Source organism: Denticeps clupeoides, chromosome 17 (assembly GCF_900700375.1).
Source record: "Denticeps clupeoides chromosome 17, fDenClu1.1, whole genome shotgun sequence".
NCBI lineage: Eukaryota > Metazoa > Chordata > Actinopteri > Clupeiformes > Denticipitidae > Denticeps > Denticeps clupeoides.
In genome coordinates this window covers 13,178,442-13,197,470 of record NC_041723.1, presented here as the reverse complement: position 1 = coordinate 13,197,470, position 19,029 = coordinate 13,178,442, and the positions used below count along the sequence as shown (strand labels likewise).

Sequence of the window (19,029 nt, the reverse complement as noted above, 5' to 3'; positions counted from 1 at the left end):
CTTCCACAGTCGGAAGAAGTCGGAAAGGCAAGCAGCGCTCGTCCGAGGGAAACCGAAATACACTCGGACCGGCAGGGTTGCCTCCAGTGTCGGTGTCGGGTTTTTTTTTCGTATTTGAACCCCGCGCCTGTTTTCACGGTGACAGCCAAGGTTCGTTCGGCCCGGAGTTCGGCCAAGGAGCGTTATTGAGCCGCAAAGCCTGATGGGAGTTATTTAGTCTCCATACTCTGGTCAAGATGTCTGACATGGAGGATGATTTCATGTGCGATGATGAGGAGGATTATGATCTGGTATGTTTTATGGGCGGCAATAAATGACACGCAGAACGCATGTTTTTTTGTTTGTTTTTTTTTTACGTGGCGACGATTTGCGTTTGTTTGTCTCAGTACTAGACACGCCGTGCTAGGCGTGGCCATCTAAGCTCCATTTGCAAGGTGCCTGGTGTAGCCTAGCTTATTTTAGCTTAGCATGTAGCCTAGCTCTGCCCCTGGTTCAACATTGAGACTTAAGTTCATGCGCTAAATAACACACAGTGCCGACAGTTCCGAGGCCATTAGCAAAAAGCCTCCGTACATGCACGCATACACTTTTATCGGCCGATTTATTCGTTGTTTCCGTGCAAAAATGTAATGCATTGGGCTCAAGGAATGTCATGCTGGCTAGCTAGCTTAATATGTCTTTTTTTAAGAGTCCTTGGTGGTGGGTGAGAGGGACTTTGGTATTGCAGCTAAAACCAGCGTCTTTAATAGGCTGGCAATGAACTTTTTGCTGATTTTTGTGTTTGTTCCCGTGTTCTTGAAGGATATCAGATAGCACTGCAACTAGCTTGTTATGCTAAGAACTACATATGTCCACTGGGGGCGCTTGTTTGCCGTCCTAAAATGTTAAGCTCAGAAAGCTCAGTTAGAGAGCATGTATTGGATAGGCTCCATAGTAAATTGTCGTTAATTAATTTCTACTAAATTAATTAATAGATTCAGTATAACGTTTATGTGCTTGTCCATATGCACGCAATAGCTCATTTGTCAGGAGGGCAGTGGTGGCCTAGTGGTTAAGGAAGCGGCCCTGTAATCAGAAGGTTGCCGGTTCGAATCCTGATCCACCAAGGTGCCACTGAGGTGCCACTGAGCAAAGCACCGTCCCCACACACTGCTCCCCGGGCGCCGGTCATGGCTGCCCACTGCTCACTCAGGGTGATGGGATAAATGCAGAGGACAAATTTCACTGTGTGCACTGTGTGCTGTGTATCACATGTGACAATCTCTTCACTAAAAAAAAAACTAAAAGGTGCTGTAGACACACATTGTTGTTATGTCTGTGTTTTTTTTATCATTCAAGGAATACTCAGAAGATAGTAACTCCGAGCCAAATGTGGACTTGGAGAATCAGTATTACAATTCAAAAGCCCTTAAAGAAGATGACCCCAAAGCAGCCCTCAGCAGCTTCCAGAAGGTTGGTCGTTTAAATTTTACTGAGAGGTATTCCTGTGCGTGATATATATTCGTGAAACACTACATTTGTCACATTTTTTAGACTTAAAGAAATGAATAATTTCTTACAGGTACTTGAACTTGAGGGTGAAAAGGGAGAATGGGGATTCAAGGCATTAAAACAGATGATCAAGATCAACTTCAAACTGGTAGGGCAAATCAGTCACAACCTAACAGTGTAATATTAAAGATTCCTGATTTGATTTAATATATTATATTTGGGAGTGTGTGTGTATGTATGTATGTATGTATGTATGTTTATTTTATTTATTATTTATTCTATTTGTATTTTACTTAGACAAACTTCCCAGAAATGATGAACCGATATAAGCAGCTTTTGACCTACATTCGAAGTGCTGTCACCCGAAACTACTCAGAGAAATCCATCAACTCTATTCTGGATTATATATCAACCTCAAAACAAGTAAGATGTGTTATCATGTAAGTATAAGCAAACTGTTTCATGCCGAGTGTGAAACAACAATCTTTTTTTATTCATCAGATGGATTTGCTTCAAGAATTTTATGAAACAACTTTGGAAGCACTGAAGGATGCCAAAAATGATAGACTTTGGTTTAAAACCAACACCAAGGTTTGATATAAATGTTTCTTTATCCCTTGTGTTGTGTGAGCATATGAATTGTGTTTCCTCTAACATAAGTTGTTCGGTCTGGTTTAGCTGGGGAAGTTGTATTTGGAGAGAGAGGAGTATGGTAAACTCCAAAAAATTCTCAGGCAGCTTCATCAGTCATGCCAGGTAAGACTTTCAACTTTATTCAGATCTGTTCATCTGAACAATCTTGGCAATTCATACCATAAAAGTAAGATGTGTTTAGGGGCAGTAGGAAATGGACCTGTAATTGGAAAGTTGCTGGTTCAAATCCCAAACAAAGCACCGTCCCCACACACATGGCTGCCCACTGCTCACCAAGGGTGATTGTTAAAATCAGAGGATACATTTTACTGTGTCACCATGTGCTGTGCTGAGTATCACAACGACAATCACTTCACTTTCACTCCACATCTTTTACATGTTTCTGAAACTTTCATTGTTTCTGCCATATAAATGTAATTTTGCTAATGCCTTCATAGACTGATGATGGAGAGGATGATCTCAAGAAAGGCACACAGTTACTGGAGATCTACGCTTTGGAAATTCAGATGTATACTGCACAGAAGAACAACAAGAAACTGAAAGCTCTTTATGAACAGTCACTACACATAAAGTCTGCAATCCCCCATCCTCTTATCATGGGGGTAATTAGAGGTATTTTCATTTGTTGTCTTTTGACATTTACATGTCCCATGCTTACCAGCTGAAGGAAAGATTTAGTTTTTAATTTACAAATTGAAACATTGATTCATTCTGCTTTTTCTAGAATGTGGAGGCAAAATGCATTTACGAGAAGGAGAATTTGAAAAGGCGCACACAGACTTCTTTGAGGCTTTCAAAAATTACGACGAATCAGGAAGTCCCAGGCGAACCACCTGCCTGAAGTACTTGGTCTTGGCCAACATGCTGATGAAGTCTGGGATCAACCCTTTTGACTCTCAGGAGGTATAAACTAAGCATGATTTAAAAATGTCACCAATGGGATATGTTTTTTCATGTATGCTTTTCCTAGGCCAAACCATACAAAAATGACCCAGAGATTCTTGCCATGACAAACTTGGTAAGGTAAGGATGTAAGGATTTTTTTTTTTTTTTTTAATATATGTGTGTGCTATATTACAGTTGGTCTTAAAAGGTAGTAAGATGGAAAAAAGTACATTATGTAAATGTTGCAAGTTGTTGCCCTGTTCCCTGGTGCAGAGTAGTGACACACACACACACTCCTAATAGGGTATATATATATATATATATATATTCTCTCTTTTTTTTATTATGAAAGTGCTTACCAGAATAACGACATCACAGAGTTTGAGAAGATTCTGAAGACAAATCACAGTAATATAATGGATGATCCCTTCATAAGGGAGCATATTGAAGGTATGTATTTCCCATTTATTTTACTATTTCTAATGCATTTCCATCTTGGTCACAGCTTCCCCAAATAATAATGTACACTTTTCAGGGATATTTATCTGACATTCAACCTCCTTTTGTCATCTATGCAATTTTTATGGCCTTCTCTGTAATTTTACTTGACTATTAAAGCCATGGCCATTAAAATGTCTTTCCATTTTGAGGGTTTCTGCTCTTCCCTGTTGTCACAACAAACCACCATAAAAACTTTTCTATCTCTCTTTCATCATCAAAATGTACTCTCTATAATTGTGCATATGTGGCTTTATGTGTAAAAAAAAAAATATGTACTCTGACAGTAATGTTATGCCCTGCATTGCTTAAGCTAACTCTTTTTCATTCTTTTTCAGAATTATTGCGGAACATTAGGACACAAGTGCTTATCAAGTTAATCAAGCCTTACACTAGAATACACATACCTTTTATTTCAAAGGTACTGCACTTTTTTGAGAGTTTATTTTTAATGCTTTGCATCTCCTTTTCATGTGTGTTCATGCCTGTTTATGATCTGTTATGTACTTATTGTTTTCTTTCTTCACGGAAGGAATTAAACATTGACGTTGCTGATGTGGAAAGCCTACTTGTCCAGTGCATATTAGACAAGTAAGTTATGTTACAGTTGAATGTTGTGTGTTGTCTGGTGTCACGGTTTACATCACACATTCTGTTTGTGTCTTTAACACCAGCACGATCAATGGGCGCATCGACCAGGTCAATCAGCTTCTGGAGCTTGACCACCAGAAGAGAGGAGGGGCTCGATACACAGCGTTAGATAAATGGACCAATCAGCTGAACTCTCTCAACCAAGCCATTGTCAGCAAATTGGCTTGACTGGTGTCATTCATCTCTGTCATACGGCAACACTGGGCAGTAAAAAGAGAAAAAATACTGTCACATCATGCCACAGCTGTACTGGTTGACCGGTGTGTGTTACACTGGGTGCCAGCACTTGTTTCAGGCTATGGGCAAAAGAACCCAAAAGACAACCAGATTGTCATGCTGTTAAAATGCCCACTATTGAGACAGGAATTATCATTAGAAAGTTAGTTATACATATTGGTTATATTGGTTTTGGTTCATTTTCAATAAAATTTTGATTATTTCACTGATTATTGCTCACTTAAGTTAAAACTGTGTTGTTAATAGAATCTGTGTTTAGCACTTTCTATATATATCACAGTAAGCATGTTATTTTCTGCACAGCAATCTGAACTGTGAAAAGAGACTCCACCAGTGTGTTTAATGAATACACCAACTCTGGCATCCTATTAGGTTTTACAGAAAATATTGTCTCTGTTACATTTCTTTGAAAATAAATGTAATAAACAATACTCGTAATGCTTCATATGAACTTGTGTACATTTGTTTTGGTTGTATTTAGTTGTCACTACGTCTTAAATATCTTCAAAAACTGCCTGTAACATTTTAGTATAAGTGTCTTAAAGGAGGCAAGGTATTATTTTCTGAAATCTATTACTCTTACACCGGTTAATTATTAATATTAATTCAGACATAAGAAATTTCGGGACCTGCCCAGCACCTCGGTGGGTTGGATGACGTCACGCCCCGCCCACCTCCTCTCCACCAATCGCGTCCCACGTGATTTGCCGCTGTTTTTGGCGCCAGGGTTCAAGGCGTCCCACAGCAAAATCCTCGCGACGCTTTTGTGCGCTTTTCCTTTTCACGCGTGTCGTGGTTTTGCTGAACGATGCTGACAACAGCAGAGTTCTTTTGTGCGTTGAACCGTCCAGAGAACCCGGCCGCCGTCCTTACTCTCGTTACCATGACGGCGTTTAGCCTATTAGCTTAGCACTTCCACATCAATGCCGGTTTTTAATCATAACAACCTCGCGTTGGATATCCTGCATGAGACGGCTGCGGAGAAACCTTCAGGACAACACAGGTAGGCAGACCAACTATGTAATTACTACGGTTTTATTCAACCTTTGGCTACTGAAACAGACGCAGGCATCACCAGACTGCTGCAGCCAACAGATACTGCTTGTGATGGCGGTCGGTTTTTTTAACGCGTCGAGTACACACGGGAATAACTTCTAGACTTCAAGAGGTTTATTTTCATTGTACAGTTAGCTGGACAATGAAATTAGCTGGCAAGACCACAGAGATGCAAGAAATAGGATAAACGGGGTATATTCAAGGGCATCATAAATATAATAAATCGGGTCAGTAAAAATAAGAGGGTGGTATAGCCTAGTGGGTAACACACTCACCTATGAACCAGAAGATCCGGGTTCGAATCCCACTTGCTACCATTGTGTCCCTGAGCAAGACACTTAACCCTAAGTTGCTCCAGGGAGACTGTCCCTGTAACTACTGATTGTAAGTCGCTCTGGATAAGGGCGTCTGATAAATGCTGTAAATGTAAATGTAAATAATTGAAACTATTGGGTAAATGTGTAATTGTACATTACCAGGATATTGTGCAGGTCACTCAATAGCAGCAGTGAGATGAATGTACAGAAGAATTCTGCACACTCACACATTAAGAGTTCTGACTGCCCTTGGGTAGAAGCTATTCTTTAGTCTGTTGGTTTGACACCTGATGGATCTGAACCTTTTCCCAGAGGGCAGTATGTTGAGTAGGTGGTGGTTAGGATTGAGGAGGTCTTTCATGATCGCCCTGGCTCTGGAGAGACACCTAGAGCTGGCAATGGAGTCCAGGGAGGCAGGGGTTTCTCATATAGTGGACAGTGTAGTGTCTGCTGTAAATGTAAAAGTACGTGTGTCCCCCCAGGCTTTGTTAAGCAGTGCCTGGTGACGTCACACCACCACCATGTCCATAGACTTTGACAGCGCTGCGCTGCAAACACAACATGAAGAAGAGGAAGAGTATGATCAGGAGGACTACGCCAGAGAACAGGAGGTGGGTGCTGGTTTTGAGCAAATTTAAATAGTGTAAATTGATCAGTGATAGATTTTTTCTGACATTACCTCAGAATAATGAGATGTGTGGTCATGGCATAGGCTTAGACATGAACGATCAATGAGAAGGTGACATGAAACTAAAAGCGATTCAAATTGTATAAATGATTAATCTCACATTATGCAGTGAATTAATTGTGATCCACTTCAATTGACCTGAGCCCTGCTGTAATTTATATTCAAAACTATGACCGAGACGAGTGTGGGAAAGGGGTTCTCATGGAGAGGGGACTTTTCTTAAAATTAAACACCCTGCAGGTTCTGACAGTCAGGCAATTGTTAACGTAACGCACCCGAAAATGCTGTGAACCTCATCCTGACACCACAGCTGCACAACATCTGCATCCTTCACCATCCTTTTCATCTTTATGTTGGTGTTGTCTTGGGCTTCGCATGAATGGACGTAGGTCTGACCCCCACACAGGAAGTAACCAAACGCGACACTGTTCATTATGTTTCTTTATTTTTAATATGTATCATCACCGCAATTAATTTTTTACATTTTGACAGCCTCTCTCCCCCATCCTTTAATGCATTCTTATTAATGAGTGGACCGCTCACCATAACATCCTGCGGTTAAAACAGACGGTCAGGAAAAGTTTCTTTTCCGAGCCGTCACCCTAAGCTGTGTTTGTTTTCCACTCCAAAGCACTCATTGCAAGCTGCCCTGCTGTCCACTCGCTCAGGAAGGAAGTGAGAGGGTTTAGTCTGTCGTCTGGCATCGCTCACTGGAGCCCAGAGAGATTTTATCCGTTTCCCCCGCTCACACTGCTCACCCCGGAGAGGTTTGAAAAGCCCCCCATCCAGAGACCATGACTTCACCCCCTCAGCCATCTCAGCATTTACATTTACAGCATTTATTAGACGCCCTTATCCAGAGCGACTTACAATCAGTAGTTACAGGGACAGTCTCCCTGGAGCAATTTAGGGTTAAGTGTCTTGCTCAGGGACACAATGGTGGTAAGTGGGATTCGAACCCGGGTCTTCTGGTTCATAGGCGAGTGTGTTACCCACTAGGCTACTACCACCCTAGCACCCCCTTCACCCCCTCAGCTCTTCCCCGAGCCGGGTGCAGGCGCGTCGCACCTTAGCCTCGGCCTGCCTGGCCTTCGTTTTGCTAGGCGCGCACCCCCCTGCGTATTACTCACGCTCAGCTGGAGTTTCCTTTGCACTTTATCACACGTGTGGACTAATGTGTCACTAGGACAGCAGCCATTGTGCCCAGCTGCCGGGTTCCAAGAGGAGTGCCGTATGAGTGTCGTTTTTCAGGTTTTCCATAACTTTCTACTGTCCTTGGGCTTTATTTCTGCTGTGTTAGAGGTTGTGGTATGTATATGCAAAACAGGTCGCTCATGTGGAAGGGGGGTTTTCTTTGGTAATCAGAAATGTTTCTGCTCCAGTTATTCGAAATGTATTGTTTGACCTTTTACGCTGCTTGTTTTCCTACAACGAGCTGGTGTGATGTGTAACGCTTTAACTGGTGGCCGCCGCTGGACAAACCGTAGTGCAGTCGGAGTGAAAGTCAACCCCTGAATCCTTCCAGTGCATCTGTAGGGTGCACGGGGCGGTCTGTATAAATGCATGTGCCAGACCGCAGTGGGTTTGAGGAGTCGATCGAGGAGGTGAGGCTCGTTCAGCAGGGTCTGTGGAAGGTAAGAGTAACAAGGTCTTGCACTCTGCTCACGTGATTGTTGTGGCTCTTGTCATTGTTGGGGAAACCTGTTCTGACTCAGAGTGGAGACTGAGTTGGTTTTTTTTTTTTTTTTTTTTAACACGAGAGAAACTGATTGTTTACTTACTGTGTTCTCTGTGCTGTTTCAAAACTTTAAATCTCCAGCAATGTGTCTGTGAGCATCGTTTTTTTTTTTTAATAATACTTTGTTGTGTTTGTCACATTTTAAATAGCTGCACAAGCTCCTGACTGATCTTCCAGATGACATGCTGGATGATAGCCGGGAATGCTCCTCGCCTGAGCCGGGTTACTCTACCTGCAGTGATCGTGCCAACAGCAACCGGTATTTATTTAAGCAGAATAATAATAAAATTGAGCATCCATCCAGCGCTATAAATAGAACACATCATATCTTACAGCAAGTTATGTGATGTCAACCTGGAATATGAACTGGGTCTCATGGTGCTTGTTGTACAGTAGTTTTGATTGAACATTTTGCCTGTTGGGTGTATCTGCAATTTCATTAGATTTGACCGTTCAGTGCAGAAGTGTCTGAAAAGTTGTCCATGTTACAGTTGTGCCTGTTAATTTTTCTCACACTGTGCTGACAGGGCAAATGTGTCTGTTTTAGGCCCCAGCATGCATGGAATGGCCCGTCCAAATGGTCTGACCAGAAAGGACCTGGAGTCACAGAGGAAGTGAGTTTTGGATTTTAATTTAATTCTTAAATTGTGGGGCACTGGGTAATTTAACCTCAAATGTTCCCTCCTCTCACTTAAATGAATAAATGATCTCCCCCTGAAGGACTATGAGGATAATTACAATGAGCCCTCATACCATGAAGACTACAGCTCAGCACAGAGCAGCAACCATGCGGCTCATCTTCAAGTTACAACTCAAAATCTGCCCCAGCGCTGGGAGGCGCCGGACGGACAGAGGTACCAGTGTGAGGGTGAGGGCTTCACTTACCCCAGTATGGGCACAGAGGAGTCGGCGTGCACCAATTTCTCCACTGGGGATGGGTACGAGCAGGAAGTTTATCCAGTTCATGAAGATCCGAGGCCCAATCAAAACTATGGAAACTACAGCAATGTGAGAAACCCCTTTCAGGTGAGAGGGAGCATGTAGCACAGAGTTACAAGCCATGATTATCTGGAGTTTTTCTGCCGAATGCTGTAAAATGTAAATGTCTTATTGTCAGGGTTCCTATGGTCATTTAAAACCTGGAAAAGTCATGGAAGAGAATTATCCAGGCCGTGAAAAGTTTTGGAATACAAAATAAACATATAACGGGATGGAAATTCTTTTGTAAAAATATCTAAGAACCCTGTCTTGTGGTGTCGATAGAATATGGACAACAGGACCTCAGGGGACAATTACAAGGCCAGCTACAACCCACACCAGCCTGCTAGCCAGCCTCACATGTTCAAGCCAGAGGTGCCTCATCCAAACGGGAACTACGACCAGCTGCAGAGAGACTTTCTGGACTCGGCACAGAGTGAGTGACCAGTGCACATGTAGATATGACAACAATGAAGATATGACACTATTTATGTAACAGGGTAAATTTGCTGTCCCCACAAAATAACTTAACACACAGCATGTAATGTCTGAACCGCTGGCAACAAAATGTACACTATATGTACATTGAAAATTGTGCAAAAATATTTTAAATGAGCATTTTCTGAGTGTAACTGTGAATATGTATTTCTGCTGTCACCTTAATATTAATAATAATAATGGTGTTGATTATTGTGGTTTGTCTGCAGCAACTGTGGAGAGTCAGCAGTTGGCTCAGCTGCAGATATTGAACAAGGCCCAGCTGAGGAAGACTGAAGAGCTGGAACAAAATCTTGAGGACTGCAAACGCAAAATAAGATACCTGGAGCACCAGCTTGCGATCGTGAAAGGTGGGGCGGAGCTTTCTTGTGTCGTCTGGGCTTTGAGTGGAATGGCTGAGCTATAATTTAGATGTGCCCTTTCTTGCGAAGATGAGAAGGACGGTCTGGCCGTGACCCTGAAGGAGTCCGGCCGAGTGCTGGAGGAGTCAAAAAGCAGGGAGGCCCAGCTGCAAGCGAAGGTCCGGACTCTGGAGCAGCAGCTCCAGGCCGCCAGTGAGAGGGAGCAGGAGGTGAGTTGCGTGAATATCAGCTCTCTGCAGTTTAGTTAACAAATCCATAAAGCAGCGATGTGTGTGTGTGTGTGTAGAATGTGAAAAAGCAGCGTGCTGCCGAGGCAGCGGTGGACAGCATGAAGCTGCAGATGATGGAGCTATGTCGCTCCGAGACGCTGACCCGAGCACGCGAGCAACACGACCGGGACCTGGCAGCCATGAAAGAGCAGCACGAGACCAGAGAACTGAACCTGCAGCAGAAACTCGATCAGCACACGCAGGCCCTGCAGGAGCAGGTCAGACACACGCTTTTTATACTAATATCAATCACGGGTTTCTGAGGGATCACTGCTGCTTCTTTGTATTCGTCCTGGATGTAATTCAGGATCCAGGGGGGGTGTTGTGTCCTAAACTGAATTCTAATGTATAATAATTAATTTCCCTGCTTAGAAGACTTCAGGGAAACAATTTCTCGTTCATCATTCAACGTTGCTCATTACACAATGATGCTGACCGATCTGAATTCTCTTCAGCATGCGTAAATGTGAACGCATCAAAATATTCGAATTTAAGTCAGCGTAGCATAGTTGGTTAGTTTTTGAGTAGCTGAAACCATAGCCATATTGTCTCAGAACTGCAGCTGTCAGCGTTGAAATCCTTACACATGCACTTGATCATTTGAAATGTGAATTTCAACCTGTGTGTGTGTGTGTGTGTGTGTGTGTGTGTGTGTGTGTGTGTGTGTGGTGAAGATGGAACTGGCCCAAAGGCTGCGGGAGCAGGTGAGGCAGTTGGAGAGGCAGCGAGAGGCGGAGCAGGTGGAGAGAGCCACGGTCATCAACGCCCTCACACAGCGCCTGGACGAGAGCCAGCAGCAGTGTGCCAAACTGCTCCAGACTGGTGCGCCACCTTGTGGGATCTGGACACGGAGGGAGGGAGGGAGGGTGTTTGTGTTTGTTTACTTCTGTGCCATCCATATAGGACAACAGACTTGTTTTATCCTGTTTAGTTTCAAGCCCAGCTGTACCTGTGTGTGTTCCTTTTATTAAAAACAGAAGAAAGAAAGATTATAACAATTTGCTTCTGTATTGGTTAAATCATGTTTTGTACTATAAAGTCCCGTGTCGGTCTTTCCTTCAGGTGCTGTTCAAGAGATGAATCAGATGCAAGTAAAGCTGCAACAAGTCCAGTCGGCCAAGAACATCAGTGAAAACATGAACAAAGTGCTGCAGGTGGGGAGCCGGATGCGCAGGAAATGCTGCACAGATGCTGCAGCAGAGGGTTGTATTGACTGCTTGCTGATGTGTTTTTTTTTTTTGTGCAGGAGGAGCTGACTGAACTGAAGGAACACATCAAGCTGTACGAGTCTGGGGTCAAGCTTGGAGCGATCACGCTGGACAATGCAGAATGGGAGAATCAGCTGTCAGAATCATATGTTGACCTGGGCATCAAGAAGGTGAACTGGAAGAATAGCCGGTTACACTGGTACGTTTACCTGAGTGTTGCCTAGACATTTTACTGCAACGTTTCTCTAAATCTCTTTTCAATCAGTGATCAATAACTTAACAGCTCAAATGGTGCAGTGGTGACCTAGGAAGTGGACTCCTAACCAAAGGGTTGTGGGTTCAAATCCCGAACCGCCAAGGTGCCACTGCGGTTCCACTGAGCAAAGCGCCGTCCCCACACACTGCTCCCCGGGCACCTGTCATGGCCGCCCACTGCTCACCAAGGAAATCACTTTCAATTTCATTCCTTTTAACATGAATTAAAATTATTTAGGCGGCAAAAGGGCTCAAACTGTTGAAACTGCTGAATCAACACATAAGGCGTGTCTTACTTGCATTGGCATACTGCATGTATGAAAAGGTGCTTTTCGGTTTTGGGTACAAGTTTTTTAAAATCTTTTTTTTAAATCAGTGTTGCTGTGATTAAGATAAGGGGCGGTCATTTTGAAGAAATTTCATATCCATCACATCACACAGCAGCCATTTTTGTATGTTTTCAGGAAATACAAATAAGAAAAATAGAAGCATTAAAAGATGAGTGTTTTGATCTTATCTCTGTAATGTTTATATATTAAATATGATTTTTTTATTTTTATAGCAGCTCTGTGCTCACTGACACAGGGGGCTCTAATGAACCTAAAGACATGGCAGTGAAGGAACTACACAGTGAGCTGCAGCGATGCTTGGGCAGCCTGAAGGACAAACGACAGAAGGTCATTCAGCTCCAGGAGGAGCTCCGAACATCACAGGGCCAGCTGGAGCAGGTGCAGAAGCAGCTAGACGTGGCCCAGAAGAACATCAGGGACTCGATGGTGAGTAACCCTGTTCACACTGCTGTATTTATGAAGGGTACTGTGACCTACGGCGTTACAGCATTGTGGCTTGTGAACGTTCTCTCTGATGTAGGTGAGGGAGAGTACCATGGAGAAGCAACTTGAAGCATCTAGTATTGCACCCGCTCATCAGAAAGAGCTTGTCCGGCTGCAGGAGGAGAAGCAGCATCTGCAGGAAAGAGTAGAGGTTTGTGTGTGGCCTGGAAGGAAATCGGCTGGATGTCACACTCTCTAATGTGTCTTAAATTTTTATTATTATTATTATTTTTTTTTTAACCCTAGACACTTGAGAAGTGGAATAAGGAGCTGAAGCTTAGCGAGGAGAAAGTGAAGACAGCCAACACAGAGTTGTGCACCAAAATGAGGGAGATGATCCAGGAACTGGACCAGGAGAAACAGGAAACTGCAGAGAGGTGAGGATCAGTCCTTGTTTTTCTTCCTATGGAGCTCCTGCCCCCTGCTGGCATGGTTTTTACAGTAAACTATTTCTCCTCCTCCTGGAAACTGCAACAAAAGTAAAATGACAGATGAATTAGCAAAACTTCAGGGGATGTTCAGATTCATCTTGCACAAAGTACTGATGTGTGCATGAAAATTATTTCTTGTAAAGGTACGAGAGGACTCATCAGAAGTTTAGGGATGATGTGGTGAACCGGGTTCATTCTGAGCTGAGCCAAGAGCATCAAGCACAGGTGGAGCAGCTCCGCACCCACTACGAGCAGCAGATCCAGGCCCTGGAGTAAGAGATCATTTTATCTAACACAGAAACTGTCACAGATGATGTAGGCTGCCAACTAACACTCCTTTCTTCATTTTGTTTTTAGAGCCAAATTAAGCCAGGTTTCAGAAGAAATTTTAGCGGTTCAAGAATGCTACATTTCAGTCTGTAAGGAGAAGGACAAGCTAGATGAAAACTTGAAAAGTAAATCTGATTTTGAGAAGAAAATGAGAGACGAAGAGGTAAGTCGAATATTTAATTGGGGTAGTATGAGTTCACTTGTGTCAGTGGTGACTTTCTAACATCTTTTTAAATGGTGGCTTTTGTCTTTTAAAACAAAAGCTGCAGAGAAAAGAGGAGAGCGAACAGGCTGTGGAAAAACTCAGAGCAGATTTACTCTCTGAGCACCAGGAGACCCTGACACGTCTCCAGAGTCAGTGGGACAAAGAGAAGGAGGCTGAGATTAAAGAGCAGATCTGCCTTAACCTGGCGTCTGCTAAAGAGACATGGCAAAAAGAGCAAGAGGAGGTGAGCCACCTCAGCCTCTGACTAGAACTATACTCTGCGCCTGCTCTTCTGTAGCACTGTTGTCCAGTCTCAGTATAGCAATCAATACATACAGGTTAAGCCTAGCTTTTTTTCCATAGCATTTTTTGTACCGGGGGTGTTCACTGATGTCACATCAATTATGTCTTCAGGATTTATAGAAATAGGTAAATGATCAGCAAGCAGTCTTTTTTTTTTTCCCCTAATATTGTAGAGCTGCAATATTGCAATATTTTTTGCTGATCCCATCAATACACAGACACTAAATAGTGTATGGTACTGTCCCCTCATGACTCATGAATGTGTCCATAGCGAACACTTGTCACACTATAAGTCTTACATATATCGCCCATCCCCATGTCTCTTAACCGCTCCTGTTGGAGTACTTCATTTGCTGTGAGACAAATAATTCTATGAAATACATTTAGAGTAGTATTTAAATTTAATTTCCTACTGTTTTTAATCAGAAAAAGGGTCCTAGCACATTCAAAACAAGAGTCTCTCAACTCTCCCCCTCTCGTACCAGCCATTTGTGTCTAAAGATGAAGAATAATATCTCTAAAATCTGTCTGCTTCAGCATCTCTTGTATCAGCTGAAATGAAGCCACTATTCTCTCTTAAGTGTCATTTGCCAGGGCTTTTGGGGCCAAGAAAGTTGATTGTGGCCTGCTTGAGAGCTCACAAAATATTGGTGCTGTCAGACCAAGTTTTCAGAGTTGCCAGACTGACTTTTTACTTGTAAAGAGCCTTAACACCGTCATGCCTTTTGTTGATGCAGCAGAATAAGTGAAGTGATTGTCACATGTGAAACACAGCAGCACAGCACACGGTGCACACAGTGAAATCACCCTGAATGAGCTGTGTGTGGGGACGTTGCTTTGCTCAGTGACACCTTGACTGATCGGGATTCGTACCGACAACCTTCTGATTACGCGGCCGCTTCGTTAACCGCTGCGCCACCACTGCCCCATTATATATTTCATTATGAATTTGTCATTATGAATTTTTGATAATGTTGATAAAACTCAATAGGCAAATGACTCTTTCCATCCAATGATGTTATGCAACAACAGTTAAGGAAAATCCATCCAGGAATTCTGGGTCTGAGATTTTGGCAGATTCATTTCTTTTGCAGCAACTGCACTACTGCGGTTATTTCTAATTGAAGATGACGCGAGCTTTACTGGGAAGTGATCGTGTATTTTAGAATGTCATGTGCTGTTATTTGTTGATCGTCATGTGAACTGTGAATGTAGAAAAATAGTTTTCCTTGTAGTTTTGAGACAGCAAAATGCTTTCAACAAAGGTCTGTGGTAAACAACATTTCCCCACCATGTCTTGTGTAACTTTGTTTTCTTGCAATTATGATCCTCCGTAATTCTTGGTTCTAACTGCTCCAGGTGGAAAAGGCTTGGGCTCTGCGACTGAAGGAGGTGGACGGGCGCGCCCGAGCAGCGCTAACCGGAGAGCAGGCCTCTCAGACGCTCTGCTCAACTCCCGAGCCCCAGAGCATCTCTAAGGAGGAGCTGGAGACCCAGCTGGCCTCTCAGAAGCAGAAGCTGCAGCAGGAGGCGGCCGTGGCTGCGGGCAAAGCGCTGGAGGAGGCGGTGCGACGCACACACCGGGAGCTGCAGCAGAAGCACCTGGACGACGTCGCGCAACATGTCAGTTCTGAAGCAGCTCTTTGGTTAGTTGGTAGAAGAGCAAATTATTCGTCCTGCCACCCCATTTATGAGACTGGCTTGCTTTCTGCAGGTGGAAGGCGCCGTCTCCAGGGCTTATAGTCGCTGGCTTCAGGAACTGACCTCCCATCCAGAATACAAGGCCAACCTACAAGCTGAGAAAGCCAAGTGGGAGGCGCAGCGGGAGGAGCATGTTGAAAAACGGGTACGGATTTATTACCCCTGACCGGGTGTTCATTTGCTGTATTTAATTGTAGCCATGACCTGTTGACCCTTTAGATAACCTCAGCATTGAAGGAGTCTGAGGAAAAATGGCGTGAAAGCCTCAGAGTGACTAAGGAAGGGCTGGAGGAGAGAGCGGTGAAGAGCAAAGAGCTCGAGAAGGTCATCCTAACCCTTCAGGAAGAGGTGGGTTCTTTAACCAGACAGCTGGAGAGCCATCGAGAGGAGCAGGCCACCCTTCTGACAGCTGAGCTGGCTGGAGCCAAGGCAGCCTGGAACAGGGAAAAGCAGGAGGAGATCTCCCGTCTTCAAGCTCAGAACCAGAGGGAGCACCAGGTCCAGCTAGAACAGAGCCTGCAGAGGATGAGGGAGGAGTCCAGCAAGCAGAAGGAGGGTGAACTACAGGAGTGGAAGATGCGTCACGAGCACAAGGTGCAGGAAGAGCGGTGCAGAGGCCAGGAAGAGGCTCTAGCTGAGTTAAAGGAGCTCCTTGGGGAGATTCCGGAACTCCTGAGGAGCGAAGGAGAGGAGAGTAAAGGCAGCAGTGATGGACACAGTCCAGCTAGGGAGAAGAGTCTGAGATTCCGGCTGAGGCAGGTGTGCAGAAACATGCTCTTCAAAGCAGTGCTTCAAGCCAGGCAGGAGTGGAAGAAGGTGCTTGACAACTCGGGCTTCATTGAATCATCTGGTCATTTTCTTTCTTCCTTGTTTAATTTTGTGATATTTTGCTGATCAGGCCAGTGAGGACAAGCTGAGGCGTGTCATAATGGAGACCAAAGAACACCATGAGCAACAGATTCGTCAGATCCAGAGTATATATTCTATTTTACCTGCATTTGGGTGACTGAATGACTGAAGCGGATCATGTGACCACCGCACTTGCGCCTTATAGGTTCCGCTGCACTGAGAAAAGAGGAGACGTGTAGCAGTAAGCACTGTGCTGAGGCCATAGCCAGGCTGCAGAAGAAGTGCCACGATCAGCAGAGACACCTGGAGAAGGCCTGTCATCGGCTCCAGCAGACAGTCCAAGAACACAAGACCACGCTACAGACACTCAAAAGTAACCATAGTAACGTGTGTTTTTTTTTTTGTTTAAACCTGTGCCGTGAACACATTAGCAATAGCCACTGTCGACATCTAGACAACAATCAGCACATAAATGTACACCAACACACATCCCCATTTTTAGATTAATTATTGAACAAATGTATGATTTTCTGCTTTGTCTTAGAAGAGCATGAGGAGACCTTACAGAAGGAGAGAGCAGACCATGCCACAGTTCTTCAAGACGTGAAAAGATCTTGTAAAGAGTGAGTAAACCTGTGGAATGGAAATTAGGCTTTGGGCCATTTTCCTGATACCAATAATTATATTAATACTGTCACTTTATAGTTTGGAAAATCAGGACAAACTTCAGGCTGGTCTTGTAGAAATGAAGGGACAGTACACCAAAGCTGTTGAGAAAATTCGAGGTACGTCTGAATTGAAAACGGTGGCAGACCTTCAGGAGCAGTTTCTATGTTGTTTGTGTTTGGTTTGTTTCATCTTTCCATTGTTCTACTGCAGCCGACATGCTGCGCTACCTGCAGGAGAGCAAAGAGAGGGCTGCTGAGATGATTCGGGTGGAGGTGCTTCGGGAACGGCAGGACACAGCCAGGAAGATGCGTAGGTACTACCTCACCTGCCTGCAGGAGCTGCTAGAAGAAGGAGGCCAGGTGGCCGGGTGAGTTGTCTATCTTGTGAAATTTTCATGCTGATAGTACTAATACGATCGGTTCTACTGACCACGTTCTGCCCTGTCCAGTGCTGAAAAGAAAATCATCAGTGCTGCCAGCAAGTTGGCTGCCATGGCCAAAGTATTAGAGACTCCCATGTCCAAAAAGAAGCTGGGCAGAAACCAAAATGCACAAGGTATGTTATTTGGAAATTTATGGAAATAATTATTTAAATTATGGTGGCCTATTGGTTAAGGAAGCGGCCCCGTAATCAGAAGGTTGCCGGTTCGAATCAGTGCCACTGAGCAAAACACACACACTGCTCCCCGGGCGCCTGTCATGGCTGCCCACTGCTCACTAAGGGTGATGGTTGAAAGCAGAGGACGCATTTTGTTGTCACCGTGTGCTGTGCTGCAGTGTCTCACAATGACAATCACTTCACTTTCACTTAAATAGAATGTACTATACTGTACATGCATATTAGTTGTAATACTGATATTTTTATACTTTTCTTGTAATGGAGAAATTATTTTGGCAGGTTTATCATCCAAACTGGATCCTCCCAAAACGTCCGTCCCCAAACAAACATTTCCAGGAGCCCCTGAAGACCCTCCAAAAGGGAATGTTAATATGGAGGGTCATCCTTCCCAGCCTCGTTTAAACAGTGTCCAGAAAACCAGCACACTACCTCCAAATGGACTAAGACCTACTGATGAAACTGGGCATGTGGATTCTAACAAACCTGGAGGAATAAAGGCTTCCCCAGACCCCACACACACTGGCGACCATGCGGCCATGTCCTCCGTTAGCGGCTGTGCATTCAGCCGGAGTAATGTTACCCACAGGAACCAGAGCAGGGAGCAGTATTTACTGGGAACTGATGCAGGAGAAACGGATGACTGCAACTCACCAGGGCTTCAACCGTTTCTGATCAAGGAGCTCCCGGTACGAGACGATAACCCGAGTGACTGGAGTTTAACTAGTACCAGTTCGAACCTCAGCAATCAAATGCAGTCGTGTTTCTTTCCCACCAGAATGATTGAGCCGGTTAAACCGTTCTCTGTACGGCCACCTTCCACAGATTTTGAAAGCTGTTTGGTTGAGACCTCCGACACAACCATCTACAAAGAAATCAGGGGACCAGTTTACTTTGAGGGCAAACAGGCATCAAGCATAAACGTGAAAAAGAAACGAGAACCCATTCCAGGTTCGGAAGGGGACCGCCTCCACAAGCTCTTTCCCAAAAGCCTCTTCTCTGGGCTGAAAGTGGCCCAGCAGGACAGTGGATTTGACAGCCCCTTTCTGGGAAATCAGAAGTGACGCATAGCTGCAACATGCCATTTCATTTGTTGTTTACAATACAGAACTCGAACTCCGAAGGGTTCTGCTGTTTACTATTGTGTCTCAAGGTCATTCAAGGTTCACACGGTTGTGATTGAAAGTGGGAGAAATGTTCAGAGTAACCAAAATGTATGAAATGTGTGTGTGATATGTGTTTTGCACATTTTACTTGTTTTAATAGCTGTTTGTCTTTTATTAAAGGTTTTTATTTAAAAAAATGTAT

At 44.1% G+C, this 19,029-nt stretch overlaps 2 protein-coding genes and 1 long non-coding RNA gene across 6 annotated transcripts; 2 read left to right on the top strand and 1 right to left on the bottom strand.

Moving 5' to 3' along the window:
- The first annotated feature begins 14 nt into the window (after positions 1–14).
- Positions 15–4,867, top strand: cops2 (COP9 signalosome subunit 2). Its single transcript, XM_028958347.1, has 13 exons — positions 15–290; positions 1,339–1,452; positions 1,562–1,639; positions 1,789–1,914; positions 1,993–2,082; positions 2,170–2,247; positions 2,583–2,757; positions 2,870–3,048; positions 3,116–3,168; positions 3,383–3,480; positions 3,867–3,949; positions 4,061–4,119; positions 4,203–4,867. The coding sequence occupies exons 1-13, from the start codon at positions 237–239 to the stop codon at positions 4,345–4,347; spliced, it is 1,332 nt and encodes a 443-aa protein (XP_028814180.1). The 5' UTR covers positions 15–236; the 3' UTR covers positions 4,348–4,867.
- A 269-nt stretch (positions 4,868–5,136) lies between these two features.
- Positions 5,137–18,981, top strand: cep152 (centrosomal protein 152). Of its 4 annotated transcripts, none has more exons than XM_028959356.1 (28): positions 5,137–5,419; positions 6,272–6,400; positions 8,365–8,474; positions 8,763–8,829; positions 8,936–9,241; positions 9,479–9,629; positions 9,901–10,041; positions 10,123–10,262; positions 10,340–10,540; positions 10,997–11,144; positions 11,385–11,476; positions 11,569–11,729; positions 12,351–12,561; positions 12,656–12,769; positions 12,865–12,995; positions 13,193–13,321; positions 13,407–13,542; positions 13,643–13,828; positions 15,247–15,510; positions 15,602–15,733; positions 15,808–16,404; positions 16,487–16,562; positions 16,643–16,810; positions 16,982–17,060; positions 17,143–17,222; positions 17,317–17,473; positions 17,555–17,661; positions 18,004–18,981. In XM_028959356.1, the coding sequence occupies exons 2-28, from the start codon at positions 6,311–6,313 to the stop codon at positions 18,783–18,785; spliced, it is 4,956 nt and encodes a 1,651-aa protein (XP_028815189.1). In that variant the 5' UTR covers positions 5,137–5,419; positions 6,272–6,310; the 3' UTR covers positions 18,786–18,981. The 4 variants fall into 4 exon arrangements, with proteins under 4 accessions (XP_028815189.1, XP_028815188.1, XP_028815191.1 ...); XM_028959355.1 differs by having other exon boundaries at positions 12,348–12,561; XM_028959358.1 differs by lacking the exon at positions 13,643–13,828 and having other exon boundaries at positions 12,348–12,561.
- Positions 17,137–17,744, bottom strand: LOC114767490 (uncharacterized). The gene is made up of 3 exons (XR_003742941.1): positions 17,536–17,744; positions 17,432–17,444; positions 17,137–17,333 (listed from the first exon to the last, which is right to left on the bottom strand). It is a non-coding gene; the product is annotated as an uncharacterized LOC114767490 (long non-coding RNA).
- Positions 18,982–19,029: the final 48 nt, after the last annotated feature.

Excerpts from the sequence above, each read along its gene's own strand:
- cops2 (XM_028958347.1), top strand. The coding sequence starts at position 237 with ATGTCTGACATGGAGGATGATTTCATGTGCGATGATGAGGAGGATTAT. Across the intron at positions 2,248-2,582 it reads AGCTTCATCAGTCATGCCAG|ACTGATGATGGAGAGGATGA; the intron begins GTAAGACTTTCA and ends ATGCCTTCATAG. Across the intron at positions 3,481-3,866 it reads CATAAGGGAGCATATTGAAG|AATTATTGCGGAACATTAGG; the intron begins GTATGTATTTCC and ends ATTCTTTTTCAG.
- cep152 (XM_028959355.1), top strand. The coding sequence starts at position 6,311 with ATGTCCATAGACTTTGACAGCGCTGCGCTGCAAACACAACATGAAGAA. Across the intron at positions 13,322-13,406 it reads CAGCAGATCCAGGCCCTGGA|AGCCAAATTAAGCCAGGTTT; the intron begins GTAAGAGATCAT and ends TTTTGTTTTTAG. Across the intron at positions 16,563-16,642 it reads ACAGATTCGTCAGATCCAGA|GTTCCGCTGCACTGAGAAAA; the intron begins GTATATATTCTA and ends TGCGCCTTATAG.